The sequence below is a fragment of the Macaca nemestrina genome, chromosome 4, assembly GCF_043159975.1.
Source record: "Macaca nemestrina isolate mMacNem1 chromosome 4, mMacNem.hap1, whole genome shotgun sequence".
NCBI classification, from domain to species: domain Eukaryota; kingdom Metazoa; phylum Chordata; class Mammalia; order Primates; family Cercopithecidae; genus Macaca; species Macaca nemestrina.
In genome coordinates, this window is record NC_092128.1 from 155,356,562 (window position 1) to 155,376,082 (window position 19,521).

At 57.5% G+C, this 19,521-nt stretch overlaps 2 protein-coding genes across 9 annotated transcripts in view; one reads left to right on the plus strand and one right to left on the minus strand.

Moving 5' to 3' along the window:
* Nucleotides 1-19,521, plus strand: part of CHLSN (cholesin) — a 143,008-nt gene that overhangs the window by 54,874 nt on the left and 68,613 nt on the right. The gene's annotated exons all lie outside the window — the stretch shown is intronic.
* Nucleotides 1,461-8,255, minus strand: LOC105483420 (G protein-coupled estrogen receptor 1). 2 transcript variants are annotated; one of them, XM_011744309.3, is made up of 2 exons: nucleotides 8,134-8,255; nucleotides 1,461-3,935 (listed from the first exon to the last, which is right to left on the minus strand). In XM_011744309.3, exon 2 carries the CDS (start codon nucleotides 3,614-3,616, stop codon nucleotides 2,489-2,491), a length of 1,128 nt encoding a protein of 375 aa, XP_011742611.1. In that variant the 5' UTR covers nucleotides 3,617-3,935; nucleotides 8,134-8,255; the 3' UTR covers nucleotides 1,461-2,488. The 2 variants fall into 2 exon arrangements, with proteins under 2 accessions (XP_011742611.1, XP_011742610.1); XM_011744308.3 differs by lacking the exon at nucleotides 8,134-8,255 and adding an exon at nucleotides 7,042-7,573.

Here is a 19,521-nt window from a genome sequence, read left to right on the forward strand (position 1 = left end):
TGTGTGGGGAATGCCTGATATGGGGAGTCCACCCCACCTGCCTTCTGGGACTTGGATGGTTTTTCCCCATCAGCAACACTGAAGTCAAAAGGGGCTTCGTTGAAGCATGCGTCTTGTAAAGACAGCGCCCGGGTGTGGGGGGGTTTTGGGGGCTGCTGCCTGGCTGTCCTGAGCATTGAGTGGGGGCATCCCTGGGGAGGAGGGCAAGCCCCGTCCCTGGGGCCTGGAAGGAGCTCCCGAGCACGGCTGTCAGTGTGACGGCTGTAGGCGCTCCTGAGCACGGCTGTCAGTGTGATGGCTGTGTCCTTTTAGCTGGGGTGACTTGCAGGCTCTGGAGGGGCGGGGGGGGGTGCGCCAGGCCTGAGTCGTGGCCAAAGCCACGCACAGTGTTCTGTAGGACTGTGCCATGCGTGAGCCTGGCTTCTGGGTTGGCCACCCCACAGCAATCTCCACTTCCATGAGACCTGCTGGTGTGTGGGAGCTGCCTTGTTCCCAGGCTTCCCGGCGGGGCATTTATGGGGAAAGCAACCCTAATGGAAGTGGGCACAGAGGCTGCTCCTATAGGCCACGGTCTGGGCCAAGCACTGTTCTCCTGAGGAGCCCGGCACCATGGTGCTGGGGTTATGGAGAATACAGGCCCCACCTACCTGAGAGACCCAGGCTGCGCACAGCCACCGACACAGCCTCGCGTCCCACAGACGGGAGGGGAGGGAGTTTCCTGGGTTCACTGTGGCTGCGTTCAGTCTTTGTTGTGCCGCATCCGTTTACCACCTGCTCTTTTGCAGATGTTTTCTTTAATTGGCCTTTTCCTTTCATATGTTTGCAAATCAAACTTTATGTTACCACAAATAAAAAACAGTATCACAGCTTTAAACAGAACAGAATCGCAAACACAAGAAAAGTGAAGGGGTAGTGCAGGCAGCTCGTTCCCTTCGCCCATGCATCCCGGCTCCCTGCATGGGTTTCTGTGAAGAGAGGGCCGCAGGCACTGGTGCAGGTGCACCTTGGTAACATCAGGGACAGCTCCTGCCAGGTGGGCGAGGTGGGAAGGAGGGGAGCAACACCAGCATCCGGCCCCGGCGGTGGAAGGAGCAGGAACCTTCCCGCCTGGGTGCCGCAGAGTGCTTGGGCCTCGCACGTGGCCAAGAGCCTGCTAGAAAGGCAGCTTAGTAGGTTGCACAGGCTACTGGACAAGGCTGAGCCCTGCCTCCTACATTCACGGGAAGCTCGTCATGGCGCCCAAGCATGACACGGAAGTACCCCCACAGCATTTTGGACAGCCTGGAAATGCCAGGGTAGGTCCGGCTGGCCGGACTCAGAGGCTGGCCCTGTGAGACTTTTCGGGGTGGCAGGGGAGGGCTGTGTTTTCTGTGAGCGGGGAGGGATTCTCCTGAGAGCCTCATGCCCACCCCACATCTCACCCCACTTGGTAGACCCCCAAGACAGAGCCTCTGGAAGGATCTGCACATGACTGTTTTATTGACAAAGGCTGAACATCGCCAGCCTCGTCAGCTTTTCTTACATTTTATGGGAAGGTTTTTATATCATCACCGCAGTTGTCCCCAGCTGTTATTTCTGTAGAAGCAAATTCGTCAGCCACACGTGCTGGAGTATTTCATTGTCCTGGCACCCAACTAGCCCACATGGCAGCTCGCACAGTCCCAGTCCACGAGTGCAATTGCCATGACGATGTCAACAAGCAGTGACTGAACCGCCTCAGAGCAGGCGGCAGACGCACGGCAGAGGGCCCTTCCCGCTGCCCCGGGCCAGGCGCTCCGCGGAGGGCCCTTCCTGCTGCCCCGGCCGGGCGTTCTGCGGAGGGCCCTTCCTGCTGCTCTGGGCCGAGGACCTCGCAGACCTGGCGAGGCTGCACAGCGCCATTGCTGCTGTCCTGGAAGATGGAGGGTGCTCAGGCATGCACCAGAGCGTGTGTTTTCCTTTTCCTCTTTAACTCGGCAGTGCGCCAGCTAGCTCACACCTCGTGCGTTCCAGACCATGGGTGCAGAGGACACACCGCAGCATCCAGCTGAGACCCACTAGAGTCTTGGGTCTCCAGCATTAGTTCCCCCACAGTGGCAGACTTGCTTTAGGGTATGTGTAACTGAGTTGCGTCACCGCAGTGGCCTCTCCGTGTGACGTTCGTGGTCGCGGGTGTCGGAAGCGTTTCCCATGGCGCCAGGCAGGGTGTATGGGGAGGACCACAGCGACAGGCTGGTCAGAGCTGACCTTTGGACCCTGCGGGGCGAGCGTTTTGGGATTGTAGCAATTCTGTGTATGGAGTGAGGAGTGCAGGGTCAAGGAGGACCAGTCGTGAGGTTTCCTTAGCAGCCCCAGGGTGACCAGGCAAGTGTGACTCTCGCGAGGCCCCGAGGAGCCGGAGCCACGTCTGACAGCGGTCTAGAGACATGACATGGCCGTGCCTTGTGTCCACCCAGGTGCGTGCAGCTCCCGAGTCACACGCCGGCGGGGCCTGTGCGGCCGAGGCCGTCTACACGGCACTGCTGAACCTCACGTCCGACTGCTCGGTGCTGTCTGGAATGACAGCCTTCAGGGCGGCGTGGCAGAAGCGGTTCAGGGCCGGCAGGTTTGTTTTCTGCTCAATGTACAGCCTCAGCTTTTCCCTGAAGGTCTCCCCGAGAAAGCTGTAGATGAGGGGGTTGAGGCAGCTGTTGGAGAAGGCCGCGAGGTTGACAATGTGGCCGGTGAGCGGGTGGGCGTGGCGGAAAGACTGCTTGCAGGGAGCAGCCCCGGGCTGCGTCCGCTGCAGGAGGTGCACGCTGATGAAGACGTTCTCCGGCAGCCAGCAGACGAAGAAGACCAGCACCACCGCGAGGATCATGCGGAGTGCCTTCTGCCGCCGGGGCCGCAGACCGCGGTGCCGGTGTGCCCTGACCAGCACCCGGACAATGAGGGAGTAGCACAGGCCGATGATGGCGAAGGGCACAATGAAGCCCAGCGTGACCTCCAGCCACTGCACCTCCCGGACGTCTGCGAAGCAGAAGCAGGCCTCGTCGGTGTGCTGCAGGTGCACGGCGGTGAAGGGCACCAGCGTGGCAGACACAGATGCCATCCAGATGAGGCCGCAGCTCAGCCGGGCGTGGTGCTTGGTGCGGAACAGGCTGCAGCGCATGGCCCTGGCCAGGGCGATGTAGCGGTCGAAGCTCATCCAGGTGAGGAAGAAGACGCTGCTATACATGTTGACCTGCAGGAACAGCGACATGAAGGTGCACAGCACGGCGATGTCATAGTACTGCTCGTGCAGGTTGAACACCTCAATGAGGGAGTCGGCCACCAGGATGAGGTCCGCCACCGCCAGGTTGATGAAGTACAGGTCGGGGATGGTCATCTTCTCCCGGAAGCTGATGTTCACCACCAGGATCAGGATGTTGCCCACAAAGCCGATGGGGAAGAGGAAGATGGTGTAGAGGCACGAGAGGAACAGGCCGATCACGTACTGCTGGTGCTCTGAGAGCTCACCCGTCCCGTTTGCCAGGGAAGCGCCCAGGAGCGGGTGGGACAGGTTGAGCTCGGGGGAGGTGGTGTTGGGGGCTGCAGGCTGCATGGTGCCCGGGTACATCTCCAGGCCCATGCCCCGGGCTTGGGAAGTCACTTCCATGTCTCTGCACCGTGCAGCTTTCAAGATTTGCCAAAAGGCTCCCAGAGCTCTGTTTTAAACAGCGAATCCATCTTTAGAAAGAAGCGTGATTCTCCCTGAAGTGAGCCCAGCATCTGTTAGACAGGAAACTCCCGAGGAGCACCTGTGGTGGTTTGGGTTGGGTTTGTGAACTGCAGAGAGTGGGAGGAACAGATGCTCCGCACGCTGGCATGGCACGTCTGTGGAGGCCAGGGTCCTCCGCTTGCTCGTCCAGCGGGCGTCCCTGCAGGTGTCAGCTGCCGTGCACTGTCCTGCGTGGAGACGCTCACTCTCTGGGTACCTGGAGAAGCAACAGGACAGGATGAAGCTTCATCAAGTGGCCCCAGCTTTGGGATAAGGCCCGCCGCCCCTGACTGGGTGTCTGTAGAGTCTGGGTGTGTCACTGGGGAGGCCAGAACCTCAGCTTTATGGGCTCAGGAGGTGGCTGTGGTTGAGCTGAGGTGGAAGAGTCACCTGTGGGGAGTACACGGCCTTCTTTCCTGCAGGCCCCACGGCCACTCGGCTGCAGCTGGAGGTTGGACGTGGAGAACCCCCACAGGCAGGGTGTTCTCTCCCTTTATAGCCACAGAGCAGGCCTAGGAAGCAGCAGGGGTGTGGGCTTGGCCACCCCAGAAAATGGCGTTTGTGAGGAGACGGGAAAATGCATTTCAGCCGCTGATGGAGAAGTAAAACAGGAAGGGAGAGCCCAGTGTCTCTGAAAGACAGGGGGTCCGGAGAACTGGACATTGGAGCAGAATCATCTCTTACAATAAAATAGATCACAGACGTTCAGGGGTTTCCTCATGCTAGTTCTATGTTTAGGTACCAAAAATGAAACTTATTTTTGTAATATAGAGTGAAAGAGGTCATTGTTTTGGGAAATAATATTTTAAGTTTTTATTCCATGTTTTAGTAAATTATTGTAAAACCTAATATATGTTTGCAATGCTGTTTATAACCTAGGAAGAAACTAAGGAGAGAGTCCCTCCTGAGCTTGGCTTCTGCAGGGAGGGAGGAGTGGGCCGTCTGTCCATGGCGGTGCTCTCGCCCTGCTGCGAGTGGGGAGGGTCCTGTCACCCACCCCGTGTCACCCCGGCCCTGTCACCAGTGGGGAGGGTCCCGTAACCCACCCCGTGTCACCCTGGCCCTGCCGTGAGTGGGGAGGGTCCTGTCACCTGCCCCATGTCACTCTGGCCCTGCTGCCAGTGGGGAGGGTCCCGTCTGCCCTGTGTCACTGTGCTCCCGAAAGTTCTCTCTGCAGCAGGCCACGGTCTTAGCCTGCAGACACTGGCGGTCTCTGGGGACCTGGGGGCTGTCACAGCTAGGGGGGTGCTGGTGGGGCCAGGGCTGCCGCCCAGCTCCCTACAGTGCCTAGGACAGGTGCCCAAGCCCAGCAGAGAATTACCCAGCCCAGATGGCGCTGGTGCCCTGGAGTAAACTAACACTTCAAAATGGGTTTGAGTTGTTTTTCCTTTGGGAGTTTTCATTTCACCCTTTGAAATCATTAGGAGTTATTGTTTTGAATGTGTTGTGTTTTTTTTTTTGTCACCCAGGCTGGAGTGCAGTGGCACAATCTCAGCTCACTGCAACCGTTGCCTCCGGGGTTAGAGTGATTCTCCTTCCTCAGCCTCCCGAGTATCTGGGATTACAGGTGTGCACCACCACACCTGGCTAATGTTTTATATTTTTAGTAGAGACGGGGTTTCACCATGTTGGCCAGGCCTGTCTCAAACTTCTGACCTCTAGTGATCCGCCCACCTTGGCCTCCTATGGTACTGGGATTACAGGTGTGAGCCACCGTGCCCGGCCGGGGCTTGTTGTTTTGAAGTGCTACAAAACCAGACTAGTGATTTATTGACCTATCGCTTGAAAATACTTCTTTTTTTTTAAAAAAAAAAAAAGGCTGGCCTGTAATCCCCGCACTTTGGGAAGATGAGGTGGGAGGATTGCTCAAGTCCAGGAGTTCGAGACCAGCCTGGGCAACTTGGCGAAACCCTGTCTCTACTAAAAAAGTACAAAAAAAGTAGCTGGGCATAGTGGTGTGCGCCTGTAGTCCCAGCTACTCGGGAGGCTGAGGTGGGAGGATCGCCTGAGCCTGGCAGGTAGAGGCTGCAGTGAGCCGAGATCACACCACTGCACTCTAGCCTGAGCAACTGGAGTGAGACCCCATCTCAAAAAAAGGCGGGTAGGGGAAGACAAGATGAATCACTGCCTCAGTGTCACTTATTCTAAAAGTACTCAATCACCTTCACTTAGCTGGGGCTGATGAATTTGATTTTAGTATTTTGCACTCTTGATTCCTCTTTAGTAGATAATACCATCGAGCAGCGTAAACGCCTCTGCTCTCAGGCTCTCTAGGGAAAGTTGAAAGACTTCGCATTCAGCCTCTATATTTAATTTCTTTAAAACGGCACAGAGGACTTCTTTTGCTCTTTAAATGTAGAAATTCTGGAAGGTATTAGACTGCAGCGTGGCAGGAAGCTTAAAGGTGGACAGAACCCTTAACTTATGTTTGTTTTCTTTACTTATTTTGTTAAATGAACTCCGAGGGAAAAATAGTTTAAAACCAAGTCATTCATTTCTTTCCCACGTAAATCGAGTCGTTTAATCCTTGGCAGACACCAAGAAGATACGGGACCTGGTGTCTGATGTGTCCTAGTGTCGATGTGGTCCTAGGCGAGAGGAACCGAGTGTGCCGTTCACCACTGGCCCCGTGTCCTCCCTGGAGGTGTCCGTGGAGTTATAAACAGCGTGATACCTCATTTCAGATTTCCTCTGCTTGTCATAGAGAAATAAAGCCACACTTTAGTCAGCTGTTAAGTCTGCATCTGTCAAAAGGCGTGTGGCCCTCCCAGGACTTCAGGGTTGGTGAGAGTGACCGGGGCGCCGCAGGGCAGGGCAGAGCGGGCACCCTCATTTTCTTGAAGTGAGGCACGTTCTTGCTGGGACAGAACATGACGGAATACTGGGTCCTACTTTCAGCATGTGTTAGAAAGGCCATCCAGGCAAAGCCCCTGCTGCGGTCATGCTGAGACCACCGGAGCTCCGTGGGAGAGGGGTCTGTAAAGCCCCCTGCTGTTGTGGTCACGCTGAGACCACCAGAGCTCCGTGGGAGAGGGGTCTGTAAAGCCCCCTGCTGTTGTGGTCACGCTGAGACCACCGGAGCTCCGTGGGAGAGGGGTCTGTAAAGCCCCCTGCTGTTGTGGTCACGCTGAGACCACCAGAGCTCCGTGGGAGAGGGGTCTGTGCCTTGAGTTTGGGAAGCTGGGTGCTGCTCTCACCAGGGGGTGAGGTGTCTGCATGTCTGCGTCCAGCTGTTCCCATAACAGGACAGCGGCCTGGGTGGCACCACCCCCACGCGCCCCTAGTGAGTGGTATGGCACCGCCAGGCCGAGGCTGAGTCCTACCTGGGTTGCAGCCCCTTCTGTGGTCCTGGAAGCCTCCCTGGTCAGGCCCATCAGGCTGGAGGTGCACTTGGAACCCAGCTGCAGGAGGTGTACCTCTGCTGGACCTGCCGAATGCCTGAGCAGGGCTGGAGAGAGGAAGAGACCCGCCCTGGGAGCCCGCGAGGGAAGGTTCCCGGCTGGCCCACGGGTGCGTCCTCCATCTGAGCCTGCCGGCGGGTGCGTCCTCCGTCTGAGCCAGTGAGTCTGCCCCTTGGCACAGGGCTTTATAGGCCCCCTCCGCCTGCTCCTCTCTGGCTGGGCTCTGGGCGGCCTCCTCCGAAAGCTAGCGTTAACCATTTTTTTGCTGGCCTTTTTTCTCCCACACTTTGGCAATCAGCTCAGTTCCACTAGACTTATTTTTATGGAAGTTTAACTGCTTTTCTTCACCCACAGATACAAACCTTTCTTTAAGTTTGAAGGCGTCATTCTAGCTATTGTGTATCTTTTAGGTAATAACCTGTCATCCTGGGTTGAAGCAAGCAATATTCTTGTTTTTGCAGCTGACCTGCATTAAACACTAAATTTCGTAATTGACTTAGTAGCACGTGCATGATACATAAAGAATTTAACTTAGGAATTTCAGACATTTGCAGAGAGAAATGTAATCCCAAGAAATAGCAGGCATTTCTGACAAGTAACTTAGGAATCTGAGTACTGGTTGAGCATCTGGAAATCTGAAGTCCAGAGTGCCCCACAGTCCAACACTGTTGGAGCGTCGCGACTCAAGTGGAAAATTCCACACCTGACCTCGTGTGGCGGGCTGCAGTCCCAGGCACAGTTCAAAGTTTGTTTTATACATGAAATTATTAAAAGTGTTGTATAAAGTTACTTTCAGGCAGTGTGTGTAAGGTGTGTATGAAACACAAATGAATTTTGTATTTAGCTTTCTCATTCTGTAGCTGCAGGTATTCCAAAATCTGCAGAAATCTGAACTCCGAACTCCTCTGGTCCCAAGCGTTCAGATGAGGGACCCTCAGCCCGTAGTTTTCTCTGAGTGTTGGCGGCGCCTCAGGTCCCGCCTCCCGCGCTCGCTGCAGAGGCGTCGGAACTTACCTGCGGGCCAGGTGTTGGTGGCCTCTTGCCCAGCAGGCCGCCTCCGTTGCCCGTGGTTGCGGATTTCACAGCCTCCACGGCCTCATGCGGGCGGAGAATAAACCTCCCTCCGCGGACTCCCGGGGCCTCCGAACCGCCTCGTGAGGGGCGGCCGCCTCCGAGTGCGCCACCTGCTGGCCATTCGAATTTCAGCCGCCGCTTTGGGAACCCTGGGCTGCCCCGTGAGAGCAGAGCGAGAGCAGAGCCAGGCTCCCCAACCCCGGCATGGGCTGCCCAGGCTGAGGGGGTCCTCAGGCACTGCCAGCCCCAGCTGTCCAGAGGGGTGAGTCTTTCTCCGAACGGAACTTCAGCGAATCTCACTCCTACTTCTGGGTGTCGTTTTCCCTCTGTAATATTAGTTTCCAAGCGGTGAGATTGGATCCTTTGTCCGCTGAGTATGAGTAATGCGGCTGCTGCAGCCTGAGGCGCGGTTCAGAGGCCTGTGTGGGACCCCCACCCCCACCCCCGCCGGGAGAGCTGGTGCAGGCAGAGGAGTGGGGTGCTGGGCCTCCAGGTGCGCTCGGCCCCTCAGGGCCTGCTGCCCCGCAGGAGAGCTGGAGCAGGTACAGGAGTGGGGTGCTGGGCCTCCAGGTGCGCTCGGCCCCTCGGGGCCTGCTTCCCCGCAGGAGAGCTGGAGCAGGTACAGGAGTGGGGTGCTGGGCCTCCAGGTGCGCTCCGCCCCTCGGGGCCTGTTTCCCCGCAGGAGAGCTGGAGCAGGTGCAGGAGTGGGGTGCTGGGCCTCCAGGTGCGCTCGGCCCCTCGGGGCCTGCTCCCCCGCAGGAGAGCTGGTGCAGGTGCAGGAGTGGGGTGCTGGGCCTCCAGGTGCACTCGGCCCCTTGGGGCCTGCCAGGGAGTCAGCTGCTTGGTGGTGTTTCGTTAGGAGCCTGTTGCAGAGGCGCCTCAAGGCATCTGTGCAATAGCAATTTAAAATCTTACAGATGTGTATTTTAGAAAACACACACACACACATTTTCTAAACAGAATGCTGTGTTAAATTTCTAATGGAAAAATACTAACGTGGGGTTTTCTTCCAGCAGTAGAAAGTTGACAACTCTAATATGTACCTTTTTATATTTGAATGATAAAGAGCTGATTTGCTCTTAGACATTTTTTTTTGATCAGTTGTGAAGTTGAGATGATTTCAGCATTAAAAATGCCCGAGACACCATTTTAAAAGATGTGAGTCATGAGAAAGTACAGAAAAAAATAAATAAAATAAAAATCCAAACCTTGAAATAGCCGAGACATGTCACTTAAAAATAGCTATGCCCTGCTAGTGCAAACCCATGGCTTCTGGTCTCTCTGCCTGTCCCAGCAGCTGAGGAAGAGCTCAGCTCCCAAGCTCTCCACTCACGTGCCCTGGGTAGGGAGCCTGCCCTGGACGGGCGAGTGGCTGATACACCTAGATTTCCTGCTTGCAACATAGAATTAGCCGGATCGGGGCTCTGGGTCTCGGAACCCAGCCTTCTCCTGTAAGCACTGGGTGGGTGAGTAACTTGTCAGCTACCGCACAACTGCAGGTGTGAGGGACAGGGCCCAGCTGCAGGAACTTCAGTCCCCAAGACCTACTTAATACTTGCATGGGTGACGGGATGGGAGGAATCTCGTGGACTGTTTGTAAGGTGTAAAGACCTTTCACCAATTTTTAAATCTGTTTTTTTTTTTTTTTTTTTTTTTTTGAGACAGGGTTTTGCTCTGTTGCCCAGGCCAGCATGCAGTGGCCTGATCTCAGCTCACTGCAGCTTCCCACCTCCCAGGCTCAAGCCATCCTCCCACCTCGGCCCCTGAGAGGCTGGGACTACAGATGTGAGCTGCTAATTTTTTTTTTTTTTTTTTTTTTTGTAGAGAGAAGGTCTCACTGTATTGCCAAGGCTGGTCTTGAACTCCTGGGCTCAAGTGATCCTCCCGCCTCAGCTTCCCACAGTGTAGAATGTGACATTGAACGCTTGCATCCTGGGTGCTGGGTGCTGTGCCTGGTGCTCTGCATGCTTGATCTCAGGTCACCCTCCTTCAGAGCCTGTGAGGCACTTCTCCGTGTCTCATGGATGCAGAAACTGACTGCAGGGAGGTAGTGTCACCTCGGCCTCACAGCCAGCCAGGAGCAGATCTGGGAATGGCCGGCTGACTCTGAGCACATGGTCTCGGCCCATACACCGGAGGCATCCTGGGGCAATAGTAATCTTGTCAGGCACTGATTTCCTTGTTGAATTTTGTGTCGTTATGAGTTTTTAAGAAGTGAACATATTTTCCTGTTCATCCCCAGGATAGAATAAAAGGGAAGAATTTCAAGGGAAATTTCATCTGATCATTGCTTATTGAGTTAAACGCGCACACAGCCAAATATTGGAAAATGCATAGAGAAAAACACACACAAAGTAAGGCAGTGCATCTCCGGCTTCAGGAGCCCTCCTGAGCGAATGCCCATGTGGGAAACCTTGGCCCTTGCCTTTCAGCCTTCAGTCCTCGCGTACAAAGCCTAGTCCTTGTGCTGAGAGGCTCCAGACGCAGGGCCTGCGGTGCCTTCCCGGCACCCCTCACTCTGCCAGCATTGACTGACTGAGCGACCCCTTCCTGCTCCTTGTCCCATCCCCAGTCCTCTCCTGTGCCCTCCATGGTAGGCAGCAGCACGGGTCCCCCTGACTCTGCAGGAGCAGAGCACTCAGGGAGTTGCATGTTGCCGTCCAAACAACCCTGGTCTTCAGCGTTGCCAGCTCCAGCCCGTGTTCCGCTTCCTCACCCCACATGCAATGGCTGTGTGATACCAGGCAACATCTGTAACCTTCCTGAGCCTCAGCGCCCATCTGTGCAATGGGGGTGCATGGGTCTAACGGTTCTATGAGATACCACACACCCCTTGTCTCTGCTGGGCGGAGTGAGGCTTCCCTTCTCACTGCTGCTCCTTTTCAAGGGGAGCGGTCCACCGGGGGCAAGGGTGGGGCGGCACTGCCGGAGATGAGCCCAGTCCTGGCTCATTCGCTTCTCCCCCATAGGCACAAGGGAGGGAGCAGTCGGTTGGAGGTGCTCACAGTATCACACGCCGTATCCACCTTACAGGGGAGACATCAAGGTGTGTGTGGAAGGAATTTTAGAGCTAATACAGGCTGGAAGACAGCCTGAGGTTCAGAGAAGTACACCATGTCTCACATGCCAGGCGGATACATTCTCCGATGATCCAGAGTCAGGGGAGGCCAAGAGCCCCTTCCCACGCCCTCAGGAGGGCATCGCTTCCCCTGCCTCCGCAGGACATGCAGGAGCACCCTTGGGCATCTGATCCTCACAGGCCTGGAGCATTAAGTGGACACACACCAGCAGCCCCTTTATAGAAAGAGCCCAGGTCCCAGGGAGGCTGTGTGTGGTGTACACGGGTCTCCCCGCTCCGGTGGCAGGTGGGGTTGGAACTCTGCGTTCTGTGCCATATCCTGACCTTCGGGACATCCTGTGACCTCCCCTCAGACAGACCTGCCATATCTTCCATCTGTTCCATTCCGGCCTGGGGAGGTTAGCTGCTGTCAGGACGTGGTGCAGCCCATGGTGACTTCGTCTCTCTTGTTCCTTCAGAAGCACGCAGGCCATGGCTGCATGCCAGGTCGGAGTCTTTCATTCAGGGTGTGTGCCTGCCAAGCCCGGAAACAGTGCGGTGAGGGGCAGGGCATCCTGGTTTTCTGCTGTGTCGCCTGGCGCTGGTGGACGTGAGCACGTCGGTGCCGCCGTCCTGTCCCTGCTTGGTGTCCACAGCGGGAGGGCCCAGTTAGGGCAGGTGTGTGCTGACCACAGCATGCTGAGCATGGAAGGGCAGGTGCTCCCGTCGTCTGCAGCTGCGTCCTGGGCAGTGCCAGCCTCCACACGCTCATCTTTTTTTTTTTTTTTTTTTGAGATGGATTCTCACTCTGTCACCCAGGCTGGAGTGCAGTGACACGATCTCCACTCACTGTAAGCTCTGCCTCCTGGATTCACGCCATTCTCCTGCCACAGCTTCCCAAGTAGCTGGGACTACAGGTGCCTGCCACCACACCTGGCTAATTTTTTGTATTTTTTTATTAGAGATGGGGTTTCACCGTGTTAGCCAGGATGGTTTCGATCTCCTGACCTCGTGATCTGCCCCCCTCAGCCTCCCAAAGTGCTGGGATTCCAGGCGTGAGCCACTGCGCCCAGCCCACTCTCTCGTCTTCTGTCACTTTCCCTCACAAGATGGAATTCACTGTGCTTAGAGACCATCCCGCCCGTCAGCCGCTTGGCGTGGCTCCAGCACGGAAGGTGCGTGCGGCTGCTGGCCCACAAGATGGTGGTGGTTTTGCAGGTCTCCCAGCAGAGCCTCCTCAGTGGTTGCGGGGAACATTCTGGATGTGTCCTTGGGTTCTCCGGGAGCGTCGCGCCAAGGGCAGCTCACAGAAGAGTGGGCAGGGTGGCGCTGGCCGAGCTCGGCCTGCGGGGACCCTCTGCCCCCAGGAGCACGTGGCGGAATGTTCCAGGAGAGGCCAGCACCAGGGCCTTGTCCCAGCCCCACCTCGGTCACTGCCAGGCAGTTCCTCAAGGAGCCTCGGGGAGGCTCCTCCCACCCCACCCCAGTCTGATTTTATCTGTTTGAACGCAGGACCTCATGAACCCTTTCTTTGGATAAATGCAAATGACGCATCCTCTCTTCAGTAGCACCACACTCCCCCGTGCTTCCTTAGTTTTCTGCGGGTGCTGGATCTTCCCCTTGGTGTGAACATGGAACGTTGCCCATTCTCTGTGTCCAGATGGTTACAGGATGGGGCAGTGGCAGGAGCTGGACACAGGACCAGGATCACGCAGCACCTGCCCTGCCCCCCCAGGGCCACCCCAGGGGCTGTGATATGCTCTGGGATGCCCACCCCGTGAAGCCTGCTCTTCTGGAAGTGGCAGGCGTCTCTGCCCATCAGCTGCCTGGCTGGCTCTGGGTCTTGGGTGAGAGTGTGGTGCGTGGCCCATGCTGGTCCCTCCTCCTGTGAGCCCGTCCTCGCCCCTCACGGCTCCTGTTCAACCCCATTCATTTTGGTTTTGAGTTGGGATGGAGTATCCCCTGCTCTGAGTAACTCAGGCCAGACAGCCCATGAGGAGTGCGCTGTAGAGTCCCTTGCACGCAGCGCCCTCGGGTCCCACTGTGATGTGCCTCACAAGCACCTGGCCCCAACCACCCTCTCTCAGCCCGCGGGGCACTGCGGAGCCACGCGCTGGCCTCGCCGCGAGGGGATGTCCGCCTGCACCCTACGGTGATGAGTGGTTCCCAGGACTCCGCGTGGCATGGAATGAAGAACAATGGGCCAGACTGAGAGGAAGTGGTTTGGAATGTTTGTTTAATTAAGGCAAATTGGAAACAAGATCTTTTCGACATGGACCACAGGTCTGAAAGCCGTGTGAGGCTGTCCAGATGTCCCATCCCGGCGGCTGTCAGCTGCAGGCGCTTCGTGTAGGAGTGCGTGCTCCTGTGGGGCAGCGTTTGTGGACGTTGCCGTCAGGTGCTGTCCCCGTTCGCGGGGTCTGCCGTGCTCTCCCATGCGGTCATAGCCAGGCCCAGCCACCCAGTGGGTGGGGGGACAGGCGCACACCTGAGCTTGGCCCCGAGAGCGCAGTCTGGAGCTCAGATGAAGGCTGCTGCCTGCTTTCTCCTTATTACTGGGCTTTTCTCGTGGACGGGAGGGGCCCCTGCGCAGGCAGAAGGAAGCCACGGCTTCGAGAGGCCTCCCGGACCCTCCCCCGAGCTGTATCTTGTCTGGGTCGGGGCTCCCAGGTTCCTCGGTTGACTCTGGCTTCACAGCCTGTCTGCTGCATATGGGATAAGGTCCTGGTACTGGCTACCGACCGATGTAAGCGTGACCTGAGCCCTGGGTCTCAGCTTCCCCGTCCGCATGGCGGGTGCCAGCACGGGCTTTCTGTCTCCAATCTGCGCTGCCCCCTTGCCGCCGCCCCTGCGCTGTGCCAAGCCCCGCTCAAGCCCACTGTGTTTGTACTTAGGTTTCGTTCTGGTTCTTCTGCCCAGGCTCTACAAGGAAAGGGAAGAATTCTGAGTGGCCCCAGACGGGCTCCCCTTTCCCCACCTTTCATGGTCCCCTGACTGCGGGTCTTAGGAGAGAGGGGTCCTCACAGTTATCTCTGAGGCCCTTTCAAGTCCCGGCCTGGCGAGGGCAATCTGGTGGAGCGGGGGTGGATGTGCCTAGCTCACCCCTACCCGGCCTGGGCACCAAGCCCGTCTCCCGGTGGCACTACCTGGCATAGTCCCCCGGCCCTGGTGGCCCTGGATGATGGCACGCTGGGAGGGACCAAGCCCTTTGGGAGCCACAGGTTGCAGCCTTGCTGGGCTGCCGGGTGGGGGATGTGCCCCCCTCTTCTCCACTGCTGCTGTTCCATAGTCTAAGAGACAGAGTAACAAATGCAGGGCTGTGCTGGCTCCAGCTTGGCCGGCCTTCCTGTTCTTCCCACCTGGCCCCCTGCACCCTGGGCCTTGACGGCCTGGCACCTTCTCCCCTACCTTACCCCCAAAGGCAGTACAAGCAGAGGGGGACGAGGTGCAGGGCCCAGGCCAAGCGGCTCTCAGCCCCCCCTCTCTCACTGAGAGCTTCCCACGTGAGTGGCACTTTGTATACAAATTGCCGGGACCCTCTGCAGCGAGGTTATGGAGTCAGAGGGATGAAGTCATGCTGCTGGTACCCAGCTGCTTAATGATGTGACCGCCATCTGAGCCTGGGTGCCTTGGCCGAGAACCTGTACTTTTCAAATGGTCATTTCTAAGAATTTGTGTGCAGTAAAATACTCCTTTTGGCGTTCACCACAGAGGCATCTAGTCTCGAAAGCACCGTGTTCGCAGGCAGCGCACAAACCGTTTTGTTCCAGACTCCTCGGCCCGTCCCTGGGTGGTCAGCCCCTTCCTCCACCCAACGTGGCCACCGCAGCTGCAGTCTGCTCCCGTGATCAGACTCCCCAGGCCTCACGCAGGTGGCACCTGTGCGTGTGGAGCCTCTGAGCCTGGCTGTTCCTGTGCCTCCTGCACTCGAGTTTGTGCGTCACGTCGCACACGCCGAGAGGCCGTGGCTGCTCACCACTGAGCACGGCGGGCTGTGCTGCGGTCTGCGTCCGGCCACCGTGGGAGCCACTGAGCCCCGGGGGCTGTGCCGCGGTCTGCGTCCGGCCGCCGTGGGAGACACTGAGCCCGGGGGCTGTGCCGCGGTCTGCGTCCAGCCACCGTGGGAGCGACGTTTGAGTTCCTTCCAGATTGTGTCTATTATAAAAGCTGCCTTAAATATTCGCATACAGGGTTTCGTGTGAGCGTGATTTTATTGTGGGTGGATCGCTAAGATTGGGCTTTGCTGGTTCTTATAGTGAGTGCACATTTAGCTTTATACGAAGCCTCCAAAGTGGCCACTCCATTTTGTGTTCCCGCCGGAACCTGTCCTTCTAACCCCAGCAAAAGCGAAGGGTCCTTCCAAGCCCTGGAATTCCCTAGGAGGAGGGGCCGGCCCTTCACAGTCTGTTTTGGTGGCCAGTTTCGGGCCAAGAGCCAGGGGTTTGTGGGACTCGTTCCTGAGCCACGCAGAGGGGCTGCCAAGGTCAAGCTTGGGGCCTGGGGGAACTCCCCAAAGCCAGGACCTTGAGAATTGTGTGTTCTTGATGGCAGCATTGGCTGTTGCTGCTTAAACAGCCCTTCAGAGAGGTTCTAGAAAGCGTGGACCCCACTTCTCCAACGCCGCTTCCCCGGAGCTGGGAGGCCGGGGACTCCAGTGGTGAGGGCTGGTATCTCCTATAGGGCCCTGTGCCTCCTGGAGGGCATCCAGGAGTCAACCCTGCCCCTGGGCCCTCCCAGCCCCAGCCAGGGCCTGCCCACCACGGAGCCCCTCAGAGGAGCCACTGCCCCTGCCACTTCCTGTCACACGTCTACACTGGGCAGGGCGGGGAGTTGTGCAGATTCACTCAGCACACTGGTTTATTGAATGTTTTCCAGGCCTCTTCCTGGGTTTTATTATCATTTTTAATGGATAAGTAGTTATAGGCTATGGTGGTACCTTACGAAACCGTCTCCCCAGGGTGGACAGTTGAGTGGCTTCTGAACTGCTTTTCCAGGCCTGAGCTTGTTTTTCAAACCATCCCAGGATGGTTCACAAGTCACTGTTTCTGTGCAAAAACAGCATAAGCTTTTGAGGTCACAGTTCTCGCGTGTGATTCAGGGTGTCCCCATAGGAAGGTGGACAGCAGATGAGCAGCTGGGTGTTGCCTGCCTGGGGACCCAGGATGGCCGTGAAGGTCGGTGGCTGCCCCTCCCCGGCCTCAGGTCTGTCCCTGTGGCCCGCGGGTCTCAGCTTCGAGTGGCTTGGGAGGTTTGTTTGCGGCTGTTGGCTTCCTGCTCCTTCCATAGCCACTTTCGTGCTGTTTGTCCTTGTGGTCCTGGCCCTCCCTCTCCACAGGCCTCCTCGCCTCCTCAGCCGGCCATTCACCAGCAATCTCGACAGAGCCCGGACCTGCCGGGGTGGGGGGTGGAGCTGAGTGTTTGGGGGAAGGCTGAGCTGGGGCTTGAGGGGGCACCTGGCCAGCCAGAGCCAAACGGCTGAGCCGCAGGCCCTATCCCACTCCATGTGCCCCTCACAGAGCTCCCAGCCTCTGTCTGGAGCAGGCACTGTCCCGGGATCCCAGTGGGCAGGTGGGCACATGGCCTGGCTGTGAGTTCTGCATGGTTGTAAGGCGGCGAAGCCCAGGTTTTCACTGGGCCAGGCTGTGATCCTGCAGACTAGCCAACCCCCCGGGAGCGCATTTGGGCCCCGTCATGAGCATCTTGGTGGGAATTTGAGGAGATGAGATCAACCTGGCGTGGGGGGCGTTAGGCCTCACCTGTGGTCACGGGAGTGTGGGGTGCAGGAGCATCGCGCAGGACTCCCACCCGAGCGCAGCGCCTGCCTTGTGCAGAGCCTGGCTGGGGCCCCTGCTTGCTGTGGAAGGTTTAACCCCAAGTCCCATGGGGCCCCCTTCCCAGGCCTTTGTCCTCTGAAGCCGCTCACACCACACTCACTGCAGGTAAGCCGCGCGTCTGGCTTGCCCGTGTGATCTAGGAAAATTCAAACTAGCCCCAGTACGAGGCAGCCAACTTAGTACTGCAGAGGGAAAATGTAGTGTGTGCCTGTGCACGGGGCACCTGAGGGCTTGCACGTCCAGAAAGCAGCCCTGCCAGAGCTGAGTGCGGTGTCTCCCACCTGTAATCCCAGCACTGTGGGAGGCCGAGGTGGGCTGATCACGAGGTCAAGAGATTGAGACCATCTTGGCTAACACGGTGAAACCCCGTCTCTACTAAAAATACAAAAAAAATTAGCCGGGCGTAGTGGCGGGCGCCTGTAGTCCCAGCTACTCGGGAGGCTGAGGCAGGAGAATGGCGTGAACCCAAGAGGCACAACTTGCAGTGAGCCGAGATCGCACCACTTCACTCCAGCCTGGGTGACAGAGTGAGACCCCATCTCAAAAAATAAAAATAAATAAAAATAGGACCTGAAAGCCCCCAAGAAGACCAGGGAGAAGCACTCAGGCCTGTGTAAGCCCAAGAGTGCCTTCCTCGGAGCCTCTCATACAGTCCTGAGCCAAGGGCCAGCGTTGGCATCCGGCCCAGACTGGGAGTCTCAGCCATCTGCCCCCAACAACAGGGTACCCAGAACAGCAAGAGCGCCGGACGGGACATCAGGTAACCTGAGTCTTGGCTGCAGAGCAGGGGCCGGCCCCTCGCTGACCACCCGGCAAGGCTGTGCCGGGAGTGTCCCCCGGGGGTTGGGCGTGGGCTGTGCAGGAAGTGCGGCTAGAAGGCAGGTCCTCTCCCCAGCCGGGCGAGGCATGCGCGTCCCCATGCTGTCCTCCCCCAGCTTTGCTGAGAAGGCTGCTGCACTGGGCTGGGAAGAGTCCTGGCTGAGGCCACCGGTCCCTGAAGGGAGAGAGCCCTGCCAAGTGGAGGAAAAGATCTTGGACATTAATTCAGAGCCAGCTTCCTTCCTCTGCAGCTTTTCCCAGGGCCAGCCCTGTTGGTTACTGAAAGTGTAGACCTTTCTTACATCCCTCCCCTGTGCTCATGCCCTGTGCATGACGCTTGCCTGTGTCAGGGGAACCCTCTCAGGCCTCTTTACACGGTGCCCAGCTCGCCTGCAGTCTCCAAAAACCAGCACGGCACATCCATGGGAAGCCACTGGTGCCACAGGGGACTCTTCCCCAGAGCCTGTGCCTGGGAGGGAGGTGCTCCCCAGCCTCCTGCTGAGCACCATGCAGGCCCAGGAAAGGGTGCTCCTTGCAGCCTCCCTGGTGGTGTTCCTCCCTGGCCTGCTCCTCCTTGGAGGTGCTCCTCCCTGCCGTGTACCTCTTACCCTTCTAGCAGGTCTGACACTTATTCCGGCCGATTTTGCAGCCCTGGCTCTGCCATGTTGGCCTTCCCCATTTGCTTGTCACCTAGCCCCCCGTGGTTTTTGACAAGGCCTGGGCGTGAATGGGTCTCCCCGAGCTCCACTGTGGATCACCTCGTCCTCTGGTCCTTGGGCCTGTCCTGGCTTGGTGGACTCAGCTGCTGGAGCTGGGAGTGGGGCACCCTGGAGAGTGGCAGCCCCTGGCTTTGGTGACTCAGACTCTGCTGTTCCTACCTGAGATCAGGAGGTTTTTTTTGTTTTGTTTTTGTTTTTTTTAATAAATGTGACCCGATTTGTTGTGTGGCCTCAGTCAGCTTCCGGAGCCCTAAAACGGTTGTTTCTTTTCCTTTTTTTTTTTTTTTTTTTTGAGACAGTCTCGCTCTGTCGCCCAGGCTGGAGTGTAGTGGTGCGATCTCACTGCAACCTCTGCCTCCCCGGTTCAAGCAATTCTCCTGCCTCAGCCTCCCGAGTAGCTGGGATTACAGGGTACCGCCACCACGCCCGGCTAATTTTTGTATTTTTAGTAGAGACAGGGTTTCACCACGTTGGTGAGGCTGGTCTTGAACTCCTACCTTGTGATCTGCCTACCTCGGCCTTCCTAAATGCTGGGATTACATGCGTGAGCCACCGCGCCCGGCCTAAAATGGTTGTTTCTGACCATCCGACACGTGGGCGGGTCCCTTGAGCGGCTGCTTGGCAGGCTGCATGGCATCCCAGGCACAGGCCTCACCTCCCAACCTGCTGTGCTGTTTCTTCTTAGTCTCCTCGGTGCCTCTCCTGGCCTTGGGCGCCTCTCCTGGCCTTGGATGCCTGGGCGACCTCAGCATGGGGCCTGGGCCGTTGGACACAGACGCCTTGGGGATTTGCAGGTTCTTGCCCAGCAGCGTTTCTGAGGAAGGCAGTTTTGGGGTATCTCCAAGTCTCCCAGTGCTGCTTCCTTGCCCCCCGCCCCACCCTGCTGACTGTCATGGTG

Coding starts and splice junctions, on each gene's coding strand:
- LOC105483420 (XM_011744309.3), bottom strand. CDS start 3,616: ATGGAAGTGACTTCCCAAGCCCGGGGCATGGGCCTGGAGATGTACCCG.